The sequence below is a fragment of the Nerophis ophidion genome, linkage group LG06 (assembly GCF_033978795.1).
Source record: "Nerophis ophidion isolate RoL-2023_Sa linkage group LG06, RoL_Noph_v1.0, whole genome shotgun sequence".
Lineage (NCBI taxonomy): Eukaryota > Metazoa > Chordata > Actinopteri > Syngnathiformes > Syngnathidae > Nerophis > Nerophis ophidion.
The window spans coordinates 7,761,607-7,779,370 of record NC_084616.1 but is presented as its reverse complement, the minus strand read 5'-3'; the positions used below and the strand labels follow the sequence as shown (position 1 = coordinate 7,779,370).

Below are 17,764 nucleotides of genomic sequence, written 5' to 3'. Positions count from 1 at the left end.
TGCTTTTTCAACCTCTCTTCAACATCTCTTAAAATGATCTTAAATGCTTTTTCAACTACTCTTCAACCCCTCTTAAAATGATCTTAAATCCCTCTTCAACCCCTCTTAAAGTTCTCCAAAAGCCCTCTTTAAGGCCTCTTAAAATGATCTTAGATGCTTTTTCAACTTCTCTTCAACCCCTCTTAAAATGATCTTAAATCCCTCTTCAACCCCTCTTAAAGTTCTCCAAAAGCCCCCTTTAAGGCCTCTTAAAATGATCTTAAACCCCTCTTCTTAACCCCTCTTAAAATATGCTTAAATGCTTTTTCAACCTCTTTTCAACATCTCTTAAAATGATCTTAAATGCTTTTTCAACTTCTCTTCAACCCCTCTTAAAATGATCTTAAATCCCTCTTCAACCCCTCTTAAAGTTCTCCAAAAGCCCTCTTTAAGGCCTCTTAAAATGATCTTAAACCCCTCTTCTTAACCCCTCTTAAAATTTGCTTAAATGCTTTTTCAACCTCTCTTCAACATCTCTTAAAATGATCTTAAATGCTTTTTCAACTTCTCTTCAACCCCTCTTAAAATGATCTTAAATCCCTCTTCAACCCCTCTTAAAGTTCTCCAAAAGCCCTCTTTAAGGCCTCTTAAAATGATCTTAAACCCCTCTTCTTAACCCCTCTTAAAATTTGCTTAAATGCTTTTTCAACCTCTTTTCAACATCTCTTAAAATGATCTTAAATGCTTTTTCAACTTCTCTTCAACCCCTCTTAAAATGATCTTAAATCCCTCTTCAACCCCTCTTAAAGTTCTCCAAAAGCCCTCTTTAAGGCCTCTTAAAATGATCTTAAACCCCTCTTCTTAACCCCTCTTAAAATTTGCTTAAATGCTTTTTCAACCTCTCTTCAACATCTCTTAAAATGATCTTAAATGCTTTTTCAACTTCTCTTCAACCCCTCTTAAAATGATCTTAAATCCCTCTTCAACCCCTCTTAAAGTTCTCCAAAAGCCCTCTTTAAGGCCTCTTAAAATGATCTTAAACCCCTCTTCTTAACCCCTCTTAAAATTTGCTTAAATGCGTTTTCAACCTCTCTTCAACATCTCTTAAAATGATCTTAAGTGCTTTTTCAACTTCTCTTCAACCCCTCTTAAAATGATCCTAAATCCCGCTTCAACCCCTCTTAAAGTTCTCCAAAAGCCCTCTTTAAGGCCTCTTAAAATGATCTTAGATGCTTTTTCAACTTCTCTTCACCCCCTCTTAAAATGATCTTAAATCCCTCTTCAACCCCTCTTAAAGTTCTCCAAATGCCCTCTTTAAGGCCTCTTAAAATGATCTTAAACCCCGCTTCTTAACCCCTCTTAAAATTTGCTTAAATGCCTTTTCAACCTCTCTTCAACATCTCTTAAAATGATCTTAAATGCTTTTTCAACTTCTCTTCAACCCCCCTTAAAATGATCTTAAATCCCTCTTCAACCCCTCTTAAAGTTCTCCAAAAGCCCTCTTTAAGGCCTCTTAAAATGATCTTAAATGCTTTTTCAACTTCTCTTCAACCCCTCTTAAAATGATCTTAAATCCCTCTTCAACCCCTCTTAAAGTTCTCCAAAAGCCCTCTTTAAGGCCTCTTAAAATGATCTTAAACCCCTCTTCTTAACCCCTCTTAAAATTTGCTTAAATGCTTTTTCAACCTCTCTTCAACATCTCTTAAAATGATCTTAAGTGCTTTTTCAACTTCTCTTCAACCCCCCTTAAAATGATCTTAAATCCCTCTTCAACCCCTCTTAAAGTTCTCCAAAAGCCCTCTTTAAGGCCTCTTGAAGCTAGAAGTGACAGTTGTAGTGTCCTGTATGTGTTCCTTGCAGATCATGCAGATGTCCGGCTGGGTGTTGTTGAGCGCAGACAAACAGGAAGTTGCGGTGAGCGAGTATCCTGGTCAAGACCTGGTGGAGGCGGACCTCAGCGATGTTCCAGATGTGTACCAGGACCTCCACTGGTTTGCCCCAGCAGCCTACCTGGGAGACAAGGTGAGCTCTGGACTATGAAAGACTTAGTCTTCTGGTTGGTCCTTTGATGTCGCTAAGGAGTCATGTGTGCAACATCTTGTTTGGCCCCAAAACTGTCAAGTAACCATCAAAATGTGAATTCATTTACTTGAATAGATTTTATTTGCTTTAATCTCATCTGAGCTAATTATTTATGTATTATTCTTTGGAATGACCGATACATCCATCCATCCATTTTTCTACCGCTTATTCCCTTTGGGGTGGCGGGGGGGGGCGCTGCTGCAATATATATTTATAATTGTTCATGTTATTATTACCTGTTTGTGTCCAGGTGTCGTCTTATGGAGGTCACCTGAGATATCGTCTTCACACTCAGACTATGAGAGGCGACGTCTGGTCTGTGCCTGCAGAACCTTCTAGACCTGACATCATCCTGAAGGTAAACACACACACACACACACACACACACACACACACACACACACAGATTTGACCTTGTTGTGTTGTGTTGTGTTGTGCAGGGCAACCAGATGACCTTGGTGTTCATGGAGCGGGAATACTCTCCTCCTGAGGAGCCACATCTCGGCATCCTGCACATAGTGGAGGTAAAACAACCACTTTGAAGAATACATCCATCTTCAAACTTTCACCATTTTCATATATATTTTTGATACATTATACATTTTAGAAAACAATATAATGTAAATATGTTCTTCTTTTTAATTTGATATAAAAATGTTCAAGTTTTTATCCGTTTTGACTTTCCAATTGTGTTAATTAAATGTTATTTAATTGTTAAAGACAGACCTAAGTATTCATTAAGTACCACCATAATGACAACATTAAATACAGTAGTGTAGTAGGCCTAAGTATTCATTAAGTACCACCGTAATGACAACATTAAATACAGTAGTGTAGTAGACCTAAGTATTCATTAAGTACCACCATAATGACAACATTAAATACAGTAGTGTAGTAGACCTAAGTATTCATTAAGTACCACCATAATGACAACATTAAATACAGTAGTGTAGTAGACTTAAGTATTCATTAAGTACCACCATAATGACAACATTAAATACAGTAGTGTAGTAGACCTAAGTATTCATCAAGTACCACCATAATGACAACATTAAATACAGTAGTGTAGTAGACCTAAGTATTCATTAAGTACTACCGTAATGACAACATTAAATACAGTAGTCTAGTAGACCTAAGTATTCATTAAGTACCACCATCATGACAACATTAAATACAGTAGTGTAGTAGACCTAAGTATTCATTAAGTACCACCGTAATGACAACATTAAATACAGTAGTCTAGTAGACCTAAGTATTCATCAAGTACCACCATAATGACAACATTAAATACAGTAGTGTAGTAGGCCTAAGTATTCATTAAGTACCACCATAATGACAACATTACAATGCAGTAGTGTAGTAGGCCTAAGTATTCATTAAGTACCACCGTAATGACAACATTAAATACAGTAGTGTAGTAGACCTAAGTATTCATTAAGTACCACCATAATGACAACATTAAATACAGTAGTGTAGTAGACCTAAGTATTCATTATGTACCACCATCATGACAACATTAAACACAGTAGTGTAGTAGACCTAAGTATTCATTAAGTACCACTATAATGACAACATTAAATACAGTAGTGTAGTAGACCTAAGTATTCATTAAGTACCACCATCATGACAACATTAAATACAGTAGTGTAGTAGGCCTAAGTATTCATTAAGTACCACCGTAATGACAACATTAAATACAGTAGTGTAGTAGGCCTAAGTATTCATTAAGTACCACCATAATGACAACATTAAATACAGTAGTGTAGTAGGCCTAAGTATTCATTAAGTACCACCATAATGACAACATTAAATACAGTAGTGTAGTAAACCTAAGTATTCATTAAGTACCACCATCATGACAACATTACATACAGTAGTGTAGTAGACCTAAGTATTCATTAAGTACCACCATAATGACAACATTAAATACAGTAGTGTAGTAGACCTAAGTATTCATTAAGTACCACCATAATGACAACATTAAATACAGTAGTGTAGTAGACTTAAGTATTCATTAAGTACCACCATAATGACAACATTAAATACAGTAGTGTAGTAGACCTAAGTATTCATTAAGTACCACCATAATGACAACATTAAATACAGTAGTGTAGTAGACCTAAGTATTCATTAAGTACCACCATCATGACAACATTAAATACAGTAGTGTAGTAGACTTAAGTATTCATTAAGTACCACCATAATGACAACATTAAATACAGTAGTGTAGTAGACCTAAGTATTCATCAAGTACCACCATAATGACAACATTAAATACAGTAGTGTAGTAGACCTAAGTATTCATTAAGTACTACCGTAATGACAACATTAAATACAGTAGTCTAGTAGACCTAAGTATTCATTAAGTACCACCATCATGACAACATTAAATACAGTAGTGTAGTAGACCTAAGTATTCATTAAGTACCACCGTAATGACAACATTAAATACAGTAGTCTAGTAGACCTAAGTATTCATCAAGTACCACCATAATGACAACATTAAATACAGTAGTGTAGTAGGCCTAAGTATTCATTAAGTACCACCATAATGACAACATTACAATGCAGTAGTGTAGTAGGCCTAAGTATTCATTAAGTACCACCGTAATGACAACATTAAATACAGTAGTGTAGTAGACCTAAGTATTCATTATGTACCACCATCATGACAACATTAAACACAGTAGTGTAGTAGACCTAAGTATTCATTAAGTACCACTATAATGACAACATTAAATACAGTAGTGTAGTAGACCTAAGTATTCATTAAGTACCACCATCATGACAACATTAAATACAGTAGTGTAGTAGGCCTAAGTATTCATTAAGTACCACCGTAATGACAACATTAAATACAGTAGTGTAGTAGGCCTAAGTATTCATTAAGTACCACCATAATGACAACATTAAATACAGTAGTGTAGTAGGCCTAAGTATTCATTAAGTACCACCATAATGACAACATTAAATACAGTAGTGTAGTAAACCTAAGTATTCATTAAGTACCACCATCATGACAACATTACATACAGTAGTGTAGTAGACCTAAGTATTCATTAAGTACCACCATAATGACAACATTAAATACAGTAGTGTAGTAGACCTAAGTATTCATTAAGTACCACCATAATGACAACACTAAATACAGTAGTGTAGTAGACTTAAGTATTCATCAAGTACCACCATAATGACAACATTAAATACAGTAGTGTAGTAGGCCTAAGTATTCATTAAGTACCACCATAATGACAACATTAAATACAGTAGTGTAGTAGACCTAAGTATTCATTAAGTACCAACATAATGACAACATTAAATACAGTAGTGTAGTAGGCCTAAGTATTCATCAAGTACCACCGTAATGACAACATTAAATACAGTAGTGTAGTAGACCTAAGTATTCATTAAGTACCACCATAATGACAACATTAAATACAGTAGTGTAGTAGACCTAAATATTCATTAAGTACCACCATCATGACAACATTAAATACAGTAGTGTAGTAGGCCTAAGTATTCATTAAGTACCACCGTAATGACAACATTAAATACAGTAGTGTAGTAGACCTAAGTATTCATTAAGTACCACCATAATGACAACATTAAATACAGTAGTGTAGTAGACCTAAGTATTCATTATGTACCACCATCATGACAACATTAAACACAGTAGTGTAGTAGACCTAAGTATTCATTAAGTACCACTATAATGACAACATTAAATACAGTAGTGTAGTAGACCTAAGTATTCATTAAGTACCACCATCATGACAACATTAAATACAGTAGTGTAGTAGGCCTAAGTATTCATTAAGTACCACCGTAATGACAACATTAAATACAGTAGTGTAGTAGGCCTAAGTATTCATTAAGTACCACCATAATGACAACATTAAATACAGTAGTGTAGTAGGCCTAAGTATTCATTAAGTACCACCATAATGACAACATTAAATACAGTAGTGTAGTAAACCTAAGTATTCATTAAGTACCACCATCATGACAACATTACATACAGTAGTGTAGTAGACCTAAGTATTCATTAAGTACCACCATAATGACAACATTAAATACAGTAGTGTAGTAGACCTAAGTATTCATTAAGTACCACCATAATGACAACACTAAATACAGTAGTGTAGTAGACTTAAGTATTCATCAAGTACCACCATAATGACAACATTAAATACAGTAGTGTAGTAGGCCTAAGTATTCATTAAGTACCACCATAATGACAACATTAAATACAGTAGTGTAGTAGACCTAAGTATTCATTAAGTACCAACATAATGACAACATTAAATACAGTAGTGTAGTAGGCCTAAGTATTCATCAAGTACCACCGTAATGACAACATTAAATACAGTAGTGTAGTAGACCTAAGTATTCATTAAGTACCACCATAATGACAACATTAAATACAGTAGTGTAGTAGACCTAAGTATTCATTAAGTACCACCATCATGACAACATTAAATACAGTAGTGTAGTAGGCCTAAGTATTCATTGAGTACCACCATAATGACAACATTACAATGCAGTAGTGTAGTAGACCTAAGTATTCATTAAGTACCACCATCATGACAACATTAAATACAGTAGTGTAGTAGACCTAAGTATTCGTCAAGTACCACCATCATGACAACATTAAATACAGTAGTGTAGTAGACCTAAGTATTCATTAAGTACCACCATAATGACAACATTAAATACAGTAGTGTAGTAGACCTAAGTATTCATTAAGTACAACCATCATGACAACATTAAATACAGTAGTGTAGTAGACCTAAGTATTCATTAAGTACCACCATAATGACAACATTAAATACAGTAGTGTAGTAGACCTAAGTATTCATTAAGTACCACCATCATGACAACATTAAATACAGTAGTGTAGTAGACCTAAGTATTCATCAAGTACCACCATAATGACAACATTAAATACAGTAGTGTAGTAGACCTAAGTATTCATTAAGTACCACCGTAATGACAACATTAAATACAGTAGTGTAGTAGGCCTAAGTATTCATTAAGTACCACCATCATGACAACATTAAATACAGTAGTGTAGTAGACCTAAGTATTCATTAAGTACCACCGTAATGACAACATTAAATACAGTAGTGTAGTAGACCTAAGTATTCATTAAGTACCACCGTAATGACAACATTAAATACAGTAGTGTAGTAGACCTAAGTATTCATTACCACCATAATGACAACATTAAATACAGTAGTGTAGTAGACCTAAGTATTCATTAAGTACCACCGTAATGACAACATTACAATGCAGTAGTGTAGTAGGCCTAAGTATTCATTAAGTACCAACATCATGACAACATTAAATACAGTAATGTAGTAGACCTAAGTATTCATTAAGTACCACCGTAATGACAACATTAAATACAGTAGTGTAGTAGACCTAAGTATTCATTAAGTACCACCGTAATGACAACATTAAATAGAGTAGTGTAGTAGACCTAAGTATTCATTAAGTACCACCATAATGACAACATTAAATACAGTAGTGTAGTAGACTTAAGTATTCATCAAGTACCACCATAATGACAACATTAAATACAGTAGTGTAGTAGGCCTAAGTATTCATTAAGTACCACCATAATGACAACATTACAATGCAGTAGTGTAGTAGACCTAAGTATTCATTAAGTACCACCATAATGAAAACATTAAATACAGTAGTGTAGTAGACCTAAGTAGTCATTAAGTACCACCGTAATGACAACATTAAATACAGTAGTGTAGTAGGCCCAAGTATTCATTAAGTACCACCATCATGACAACATTAAATACAGTAGTTTAGTAGGCCTAAGTATTCATTAAAAACAAGGCAGAGGTATATTTAATATTCTGGGCCACTGTTACATTACTCGCCGTTTGAACAGTAACACTGTGTTTGAATTTAGGAAAATAAAACACTGTACTTTAATCAAGTGATTCTTTGGTGCACCACTAGTGGGGGACCTGTACCACAGTTTGAGAAAATCACAGTTTTATTGCATTTATGGACTTAAAATATTGCATTTTGTTGTATTTAATGTTGTGGTGAAGTTGTTACAATATGTAATATTTGTATTATTATATGTTATTATTTAATTATACTTGAAATATATATTTATTCTCCGTTTTAATGTGTCTATATTTGTTTAATTGTAATGAATAAAAACATATATATCACTTAAAGTTTTAGCAATTGTATGGAATTATTCATCAAATGAAACAACACATATTTACACATTTATTCAGAATAAATCAAAAAGTTAAATAATGATTCAAACATATTTAACATTAAATAAAGGAAAATACATGTAGATATGCATAAAAAAATAATATTAATTTTCAAATTATTCTTTTTCATCATGAGATTTATTTATCATTTAAATGTTAAATAAAAACACACATATATTTCCTCACATCATATAATAACAAAACATCAAATAACATTTGCTTTTGCAGGGAAGCTTCCGGCACGCTCAGACGGGGAACTCTGTGTCCCGGGAAGAACTGATGATGGTCCTGGTGGCCCTGGACTCTCTCCAGATCCGAGCTCTGCACTCTCAGTCGGCCCACTCGGCGTCGCTGCGAGGCGCCGTGCTGGAAGGCGCCCAAAGCTTACCTGCCGGTCGCCATGCCAACAACGTGGAGATCTGCATGTGTCCCGCCAACTACCTGGGAGACTCCTGCCAGGTGAGGACCGGCCACCATCTTGTGTAGTCCCGAATGGATTCTCACCTTCTTGCACCCACAGAAATGTGCCCCGGGTTACTACCGGGACACCATCGGCCTCTTCTTGGGGAAATGTCTGCCCTGCAACTGTAACGGACACTCAGACCTGTGTTTGGACGGCTCCGGAATCTGTGTGGTGAGTCACAACGCCTCCGAGTCGGGGTGCACCTTACGTCGAATGTGGGGGGTGTGTCAGTGGATAGTGGAGGGTGTGTCAGTGGATGGTGGAGGGTGTGTCAGTGGGTGGTGGAGGGTGTGTCAGTGGATGGTGGAGGGTGTGTCTGTCAGTGGATGGTGGAGGGTGTGTCAGTGGATAGTGGAGGGTGTGTCAGTGGATGGTGGAGGGTGAGTCAGTGGATGGTGGAGGGTGTGTCAGTGGATGGTGGAGGGTGTGTCAGTGGATGGTGGAGGGTGTGTCAGTGGATGATGGAGGGTGAGTCAGTGGATGGTGGAGGGTGTGGCAGTGGATGTCGGAGGGTGTGTCAGTGGATGGCGGAGGGTGTGTCAGTGGATGGCGGAGGGTGTGTCAGTGGATGGTGGAGGGTGTGTCAGTGGATGGTGGAGGGTGTGTCAGTGGATGGCGGAGGGCGTGTCAGTGGATGGTGGAGAGTGTGTCAGTGGAGGGTGGAGGGTGTGTCAGTGGATGGTGGAGGATGTGGCAGTGGATGTCGGAGGGTGTGTCAGTGGATGGCGGAGGGTGTGTCAGTGGATGGCGGAGGGTGTGTCAGTGGATGGTGGAGAGTGTGTCAGTGGAGGGTGGAGGGTGTGTCAGTGGATGGTGGAGGGTGTGTCAGTGGATGGTGGAGGGTGTGTCAGTGGATGGCGGAGGGTGTGTCAGTGGATAGTGGAGGGTGTGTCAGTGGATGGTGGAGGGTGTGTCAGTGGATGGTGGAGGGTGTGTCAGTGGATGGTGGAGGGTGTGTCAGTGGATGGTGGAGGGTGTGTCAGTGGATGGCGGAGGGTGTGTCAGTGGATGGTGGAGGGTGTGTCAGTGGATGGTGGAGGGTGTGTCAGTGGATGGTGGAGGGTGTGTCAGTGGAGGGTGGAGGGTGTGTTAGTGGATGGTGTGTCAGTGGATGGCGGAGGGTGTGTCAATGGATGGTGGAGGGTGTGTCAGTGGAGGGTGGAGGGTGTGTTAGTGGATGGTGTGTCAGTGGATGGCGGAGGGTGTGTCAATGGATGGTGGAGGGTGTGTTAGTGGATGGTGTGTCAGTGGATGGTGGAGGGTGTGTCAATGGATGGTGGAGGGTGTGTCAGTGGATGGTGGAGGGTGTGTCAGTGGATGGTGGAGGGTGTGTCAGTGGATGGTGGAGGGTGTGTCAGTGGATGGTGGAGGGTGTGTCAGTGGATGGTGGAGGGTGTGTCAGTGGAGGGTGGAGGGTGTGTCAGTGGAGGGTGGAGGGTGTGTTAGTGGATGGTGTGTCAGTGGATGGCGGAGGGTGTGTCAATGGATGGTGGAGGGTGTGTTAGTGGATGGTGTGTCAGTGGATGGTGGAGGGTGTGTCAATGGATGGTGGAGGGTGTGTCAATGGACGGTGGAGGGTGTGTTAGTGGATGGTGTGTCAGTGGATGGTGGTGGGTGTGGCAGTGGAGGGTGGAGGGTGTGTCTGTCAGTGGATGGTGGAGGGTGAGTCAGTGGATGGTGGAGGGTGTGTCTGTCAGTGGATGGTGGAGGGTGTGTCAGTGGATGGTGGAGGGTGTGTCAGTGGATGGTGGAGGGTGTGTCAGTGGATGGTGGAGGGTGTGTCAGTGGATGGTGGAGGGTGTGTCAGTGGATGGTGGAGGGTGTGTCAGTGGAGGGTGGAGGGTGTGTTAGTGGATGGTGTGTCAGTGGATGGCGGAGGGTGTGTCAATGGATGGTGGAGGGTGTGTTAGTGGATGGTGTGTCAGTGGATGGTGGAGGGTGTGTCAATGGATGGTGGAGGGTGTGTTAGTGGATGGTGTGTCAGTGGATGGTGGAGGGTGTGTCAATGGACGGTGGAGGGTGTGTTAGTGGATGGTGGTGGGTGTGGCAGTGGAGGGTGGAGGGTGTGTCTGTCAGTGGATGGTGGAGGGTGAGTCGGTGGAGGGTGTGTCAGTGGATGGTGGAGGGTGTGTCTGTCAGTGGATGGTGGAGGGTGTGTCAGTGGATGGTGGAGGGTGTGTCAGTGGATGGTGGAGGGTGTGTCAGTGGATGGTGGAGGGTGTGTCAGTGGATGGTGGAGGGTGTGTCAGTGGATGGTGGAGGGTGTGTCAGTGGATGGTGGAGGGTGTGTCAGTGGAGGGTGGAGGGTGTGTTAGTGGATGGTGTGTCAGTGGATGGCGGAGGGTGTGTCAATGGATGGTGGAGGGTGTGTTAGTGGATGGTGTGTCAGTGGATGGTGGAGGGTGTGTCAATGGATGGTGGAGGGTGTGTCAATGGACGGTGGAGGGTGTGTTAGTGGATGGTGTGTCAGTGGATGGTGGTGGGTGTGGCAGTGGAGGGTGGAGGGTGTGTCTGTCAGTGGATGGTGGAGGGTGAGTCGGTGGAGGGTGTGTCAGTGGATGGTGGAGGGTGTGTCAGTGGATGGTGGAGGGTGTGTCAGTGGATGGTGGAGGGTGTGTCAGTCCGTTACCAGCCAGGCATTGAAAAATAGACTTTTACTAATACTTTTACATATTTAGGGAAAATCTGAATTCCCAGGAAAAATGGAATTTGGTTTGGAACTTGGGAAAGTGTTAAGTTTGAAATTCCAGGATAAGTGGAATGTCTTGTTGTTGGAATGGTTTGAGTAAACTGTGGAAATTGTGGAAGTTAAAAAAAATAAACAATTCTTGGATATCTGGGAATTTTAAAAAAATTGCTGAAGTAGAGCAAACAATTTTGAAGAGGCTGAATATTTTGAAGTTGGAACGATTTGAATCGGATGAAAAATGTAAGAATTTTAGAACTTTGAAAAATGTCCCATTTCATTTCACTGGGACTTTCATGGAAATTTGGGAAAAGCGGGAATTTTGGGGGAAAATGTTAAAAGACTTGAAGGTTCTGAGTGAGTTGAAAGGGTTGGTGTTGGAATTTCTAACATTTTTTTTTATTGAGAAATGGAAATTCCAGGAATTTCGGGAAAACCGGGAATTTTTCCATTTAAAAAAAACACTCAGTTTTTTGTCCTGATTAAGAGGAATATTTGGACGGAGGATGTGGGTGTGAATGTCGTCCATTTATCTGTGATGAGGTGGCGACGTGTCCAAGGTGTACTCCGCCTTCCACCCGAATGCAGCTAAGATAAGCTCCAACACTCCCGCGACCCAGAACGGGACAAGCTGTAGAAAATGGATGGATGGATGAATTTCAATGCCTCCAAATTTGGTAATGAAAACTACAATCAAACAGCTACGTACAAAATAAACACTTTTAACACTAGAAATATTTTTTGAGGGAAAATATTGGATATTTTGTGTTGTTGAAATAAAAGAACAAAGTTTTCTTTGACAAAAAGGGCATTAAACAAACAAAAAAACTATTAAAAATAATAAAAACAACGGACATGTGGGCCTACCGAGGATGTCGTAGTGGTTTGTGTTGTGGTTTGTGCAGCCCTTTGAGACACTAGGGATTTAGGGCTATATAAGTAAACATTGATTGATTGGTAGAAGTTGGGGACTTGTTGTGTCCTTGAGCAAGACACTTCACCCTTGCTCCTGATGGGTGCTGGTTAGCGCCTTGCATGGCAGCTCCCTCCATCAGTGTGTGAATGTGTGTGTGAATGGGTGAATGTGGAAACGGGGTCAAAACGCTTTGAGTACCTTGAAGGTAGAAAAGCGCTCTACATGGTGAACGAGATGGGTTGTGTCAAAATAAATGATTCCTAGAGCCCAAAAAAAGTCTGCGGGCTATAGAGCGTTTTCTGTTCGGGCTCCAGTACTCTGGAATGCCCTCCCGGTAACAGTTCGAGATGCCACCTCAGTAGAAGCATTTAAGTCTCACCTTAAAACTCATTTGTATACTCTAGCCTTTAAATACACTCCCTTTTTAGACCAGTTGATCTGCCGTTTCTTTTCTTTTTCTCCTATGTCCCACTCTCCCTTGTGAAGGGGGTCCGGTCCGATCCGGTGGCCGTGTACTACTTGCCTGTGTATCGGCTGGGGACATCCCGCCTCCGCTTGGGATGGTTTCCTGCTGGCTCCGCTGTGAGCGGGACTCTCGCTGCTGTGTTGGATCCGCTTTGGACTGGACTCTCGCGACTGTGTTGGATCCATTATGGATTGAACTTTCACAGTATCATGTTAGACCCGCTCCACATCCATTGCTTCCGTCCTCTCCAAGGTTCTCATAGTCATCATTGTCACCGACGTCCCACTGGGTGTGAGTTTTCCTTGCCCTTATGTGGGCCTACCGAGGATGTCGTAGTGGTTTGTGCAGCCCTTTGAGACACTAGTGATTTAGGGCTATATAAGTAAACATTGATTGATTGATTGAACGGTTGAAGTGGGTTGAAAAATGTGGAAGGAGTTGTCGAGAACTGTTGAAGTAGTAACATGTTGAATTGAAAAACGGTATTACGGAATTCCTGGAATTCCGGGAAAACTGGGAATTTTTCCGGTTCAAAAATCCACTTTGTTGTTTTTTGTCCTGATCGAGAGGAATGTTTTGACGGTTGAAATGCGTTGAAAAATGTGGAAGGAGCAGTCGCCTGAAAAAAGGGTGGAAGTGGTAGGAAATGGATGGATGAATTAAAAATGACGTTTATACTACCTAACACCACTATTATATGTGTATATCTATAAAATGTGTGTGGGAAGATGAGTTGAATCATTTGAAAAGTAGCTCAGCTGTGGGCACCAATCAGGAGCCAGAGGAAAGTCACATGACAGGAAGTGACGCTTGTGTGTCCACCAGAACTGCCAGCACAACACGGCCGGGGACCACTGCGAGACGTGCCAGGGTGGTTTCCTAGGCAACAACAGCGTGGACGGCCAGGCGTGTTCCAGCTGTCCTTGTCCACTCCGAGTCCCGTCCAACAAGTCCGTACTCCCCCTCATATCCCCCCCCCGCCCCGCCTCTTCCACCCGCTGCTCACCCCGCCCTCTCCCTTCTGTCCGCCACAGTTTTGCAGACGGGTGCGTGCAGAAGAAGGAGCGCACGCAGTGTTTGTGCACGGCCGGCTACGCTGGGCCGCGCTGCGAGAGGTGAGCCCGCCCACTCCCGCCCACTACGCCAGGGCCGCTAAAGTCCGCTTCTCCACAACCAGGTGCGCCCCGGGTTACTACGGCAACCCCATGGTGCTGGGCTCCACCTGCCGGCCCTGCCGTTGCCACGGCAACACGGACCCCAACATGCTGTTCACCGACTGCCACCCGCTGACGGGCGAGTGTCTGAGCTGCATGCGCAACACGGCCGGGCCTCGCTGCGACGTCTGCGCCCCCGGTTACTACGGCGACGCCATCACCGCCAAAAACTGCACGGGTGCGTACTCTTGTGCCTTTTCGTCGTCTCCAGGAGGCCAGATAAGGATGCGTTGAAATTATTATAAATATAGATGTATATACAGTATATGTATATATGTATGTATATATGTATATATATATACATATATACATATATGTATATATATATATACATATATACTGTATATAAATATGTGTATATATATATGTATATACTGTATATATATTTATATAAATGATAAATGATAAATGGGTTGTACTTGTATAGCGCTTTTCTACCTTCAAGGTACTCAAAGCGCTTTGACACTACTTCCACATTTACCCATTCACACACACATTCACACACTGATGGAGGGAGCTGCCATGCAAGGCGCCAACCAGCACCCATCAGGAGCAAGGGTGAAGTGTCTTGCTCAGGACACAACGGACGTGACGAGGTTGGTACTAGGTGGGAATTGAACCAGGGACGGTCGGGTTGCGCACGGCCACTGTTCCACTGCGCCACGCCGTCCCATATGTATGTATATATATATATATATAAAACCTAAATAAAAATGAACTAAATATTTTATTATATATATATATATTGTATATGTTTTAAAATATAAAATATGTAAGTAATGTAAATATGTCAAGAAGGGACAGCGTGGCGCAGTGGGAGAGTTGCCGTGCGCAACCCAGGGTCACTGGTTCAAATCCCACCTAGTACCAACCTCGTCACGTCCGTTGTGTCCTGAGCAAGACACTTCACCCTTGCTCCTGATGGGTGCTGGTTGGCGCCTTGCATGGCAGCTCCCTCCATCAGTGTGTGAATGGGTAAATGTGGAAGTAGTGTCAAAGCGCTTTGAGTACCTTGAAGGTAGAAAAGCGCTATACAAGTACAACCCATTTATCATTTATATACACACACATACATACATACATACATACACATACACACACACACACACACACTGAGCAGGCAGACACGAAAAACTAACAGCTTCAAGCTTTAATGTATAGTAGGGGTGATGGCTCCAGATGTGGATACAATCGATTCTAGGAGTGGACAAAAACAAATCGAGATTTCTATTCATCCCAATTCTAAATCAATGTATAATTTTCAAAAATGTATTTAAAAAAAAAATGATGTGTATATATATGTATGCGTGGGAGAGTGGCCGTGCGCAACCCGAGGGTCCCTGGTTCAATCCCCACCTAGTACCAACCTCGTCACGTCCGTTGTGTCCTGAGCAAGACACTTCGCCCTTGCTCCTGATGGGTGCTGGTTGGCGCCTTGCATGGCAGCTCCCTCCATCAGTGTGTGAATGTGTGTGTGAATGGGTAAAATGTGGAAGTAGTGTCAAAGCGCTTTGAGTACCTTGAAGGTAGAAAAGCGCTATACAAGTACAACCCATTTATTTATTTAAGAATATGTTAAAACGTTATGAATCTAAAAATATGTATTTACTAACAGTCAATTATTTCCTGTTACGCGACCCTCCACTCGCTTTCGGCCACGACTAAAGTCTCATTTGTCTAGACATTTTTTACAAGTACACTTCTGCATATTGTCGTCGCCCCCCCCCCCTCCCATCCACATGAAAGAAAATAAACACATTTAAAAACAATTTACAACACAGAATACCGTTGTTAACATTGTTTTTCAGTCTGTTACAAAAAATATTATTCAAAGTGCATCAATTTGCCTGGAAAAAGACAGAAGTTGTACTTGTATAGCGCTTTTCTACCTTCAAGGTACTCAAAGCGCTTTGACACTACTTCCACATTCACACACACATTCACACACTGATGGAGGGAGCTGCCATGCAAGGCGCCAACCAGCACCCATCAGGAGCAAGGGTGAAGTGTCTTGCTCAGGACACAACGGACGTGACGAGGTTGGTACTAGGTGGGATTTGAACCAGGGACCCTCGGGTTGCGCACGGCCACTCCTCCCACTGCGCCACGCCGTCCCTGTTACTATTTAGACCTGCTTTCTCCTCCAGTCAGTGCTGGATTATTGTCATTAATACTTGTCATTTAAACTATACACCATTTTGGACCATTTTATACTGAAAAGTACAATAAAGTAAACTCAAGGAGCACATTACAAAAAACACTTTAACCATCAAAACCAAAAAATTATATAAAAAAACAAACTTTGTGCTGATTTTTTTTGTTTTGTTTTTTGATGAAAAAATTAGAGCATAGCTCTCAGAAGCAGGGTTTGGAGCATGATACTGATAAAGCTTCTTCTCCACTATTTGAGAAGAACTGTATGATATTTTTGAATACTGTACAGCACATGTGAGATTCAAAACGTGACAACTGCTGTCGATGACACCTTCCAGTTATGTTCTGCCAGTCTGACAGCCACAAGCAGACAAAGGCATCCTGGCTAGCGGCTGACGTCCCTCCACAGTGCAGAGCTGCTTCCACATCGCCTCTTTTGAAGAACTATAGACAATTATCATAGTTTTCATCAGTCAAGAATCGTTTTGAATTGAGAATCGATGCTGAATCGGATCATGTGGTGGCCAAAGAGTCCCAGCCCTGATATATGTTGTCATGGCAACAGGCTGCAATATAGACATGTTTGGTTTTTTTTCTGCTGCAGAATGTCGCTGCTCACAGTGCGGCACGGAGTCATGTGACCCGCAGACGGGAGAGTGCCGCTGCAAAGCTGGAGTGACGGGACTTCTCTGTGACCGCTGTCAGGTGAGAGAGACAAAAAACTACTTTACACGTCCAACAGCGGCTAGATCAGCTGCTTTCTGCATGTTCACGCAAGCACTAAGTAGCAAAAATGGTCGCCAAATCTGCCAAATCCTTGGATTTGTCATCATATGCCCCTGAATTGTTGACCTCACGCATTTGTATGAGAAAACTCAAGAACAGCTGATTTTTAAACATTTGAAAAATGCTGCCCAAATAAAAAGTGGAATAAAAGGGCAACCAAGTGAAATGTAACAAGGAAATGTTGCAATATTGACAGTCATTGCTCAAACAATAATACAAACTAATAATAGACGTGTAGATCTGAATTTGATCTAGGGAGTGAGTGTTGAAAGTCAAAATAAAATACATTTAGAAATGACTTATTTTAAAACTTTCAATTATTTTTTCAAACTGTAATTGTTCAAAACTAATAGTCAATGTTGTGATGAATGATTGACATATTTAAGGCTCCGATGACTTCCAATGAAATGTTTTGGGGAAAATATTGCATATTATGTATTTTTGCGCAAAAAACAACAACTGCGTTTTATTCACAAATAAAAGATGTATAATATTGTATTTTTTTTTTTTTTTTTTTTTTGCTGCAGCTGTTACATTTACTGTAATATTGTACATGGTAATTGGGATTTCTTGTATTTTGTTAAAGAGAGACCTAAGTATTCATTAAGTACCACCATAATGACAACATTAAATACAGTAGTGTAGTAGACCTAAGTATTTATTAAGTACACCATAATGACAACATTAAATACAGTAGTGTGGTAGACCTAAGTATTCGTTAAGTACCACCATAATGACAACATTAAATACAGTAGTGTAGTAGACCC

At 40.9% G+C, this 17,764-nt stretch overlaps 1 protein-coding gene across 2 annotated transcripts in view; it reads left to right on the top strand.

The window, feature by feature from the left end:
* lama5 (laminin, alpha 5) overlaps nt 1–17,764 on the top strand; it is a 201,957-nt gene that overhangs the window by 115,532 nt on the left and 68,661 nt on the right. For both annotated transcript variants that reach the window (XM_061902574.1, XM_061902575.1), the window contains exons 38-46: nt 1,840–2,001; nt 2,312–2,419; nt 2,502–2,585; nt 8,541–8,771; nt 8,833–8,946; nt 13,669–13,793; nt 13,878–13,958; nt 14,021–14,235; nt 16,816–16,916. In XM_061902574.1, coding sequence (XP_061758558.1) covers nt 1,840–2,001; nt 2,312–2,419; nt 2,502–2,585; nt 8,541–8,771; nt 8,833–8,946; nt 13,669–13,793; nt 13,878–13,958; nt 14,021–14,235; nt 16,816–16,916 — 1,221 coding nt within the window. The remainder of the gene's footprint in view (nt 1–1,839; nt 2,002–2,311; nt 2,420–2,501; nt 2,586–8,540; nt 8,772–8,832; nt 8,947–13,668; nt 13,794–13,877; nt 13,959–14,020; nt 14,236–16,815; nt 16,917–17,764) is intronic.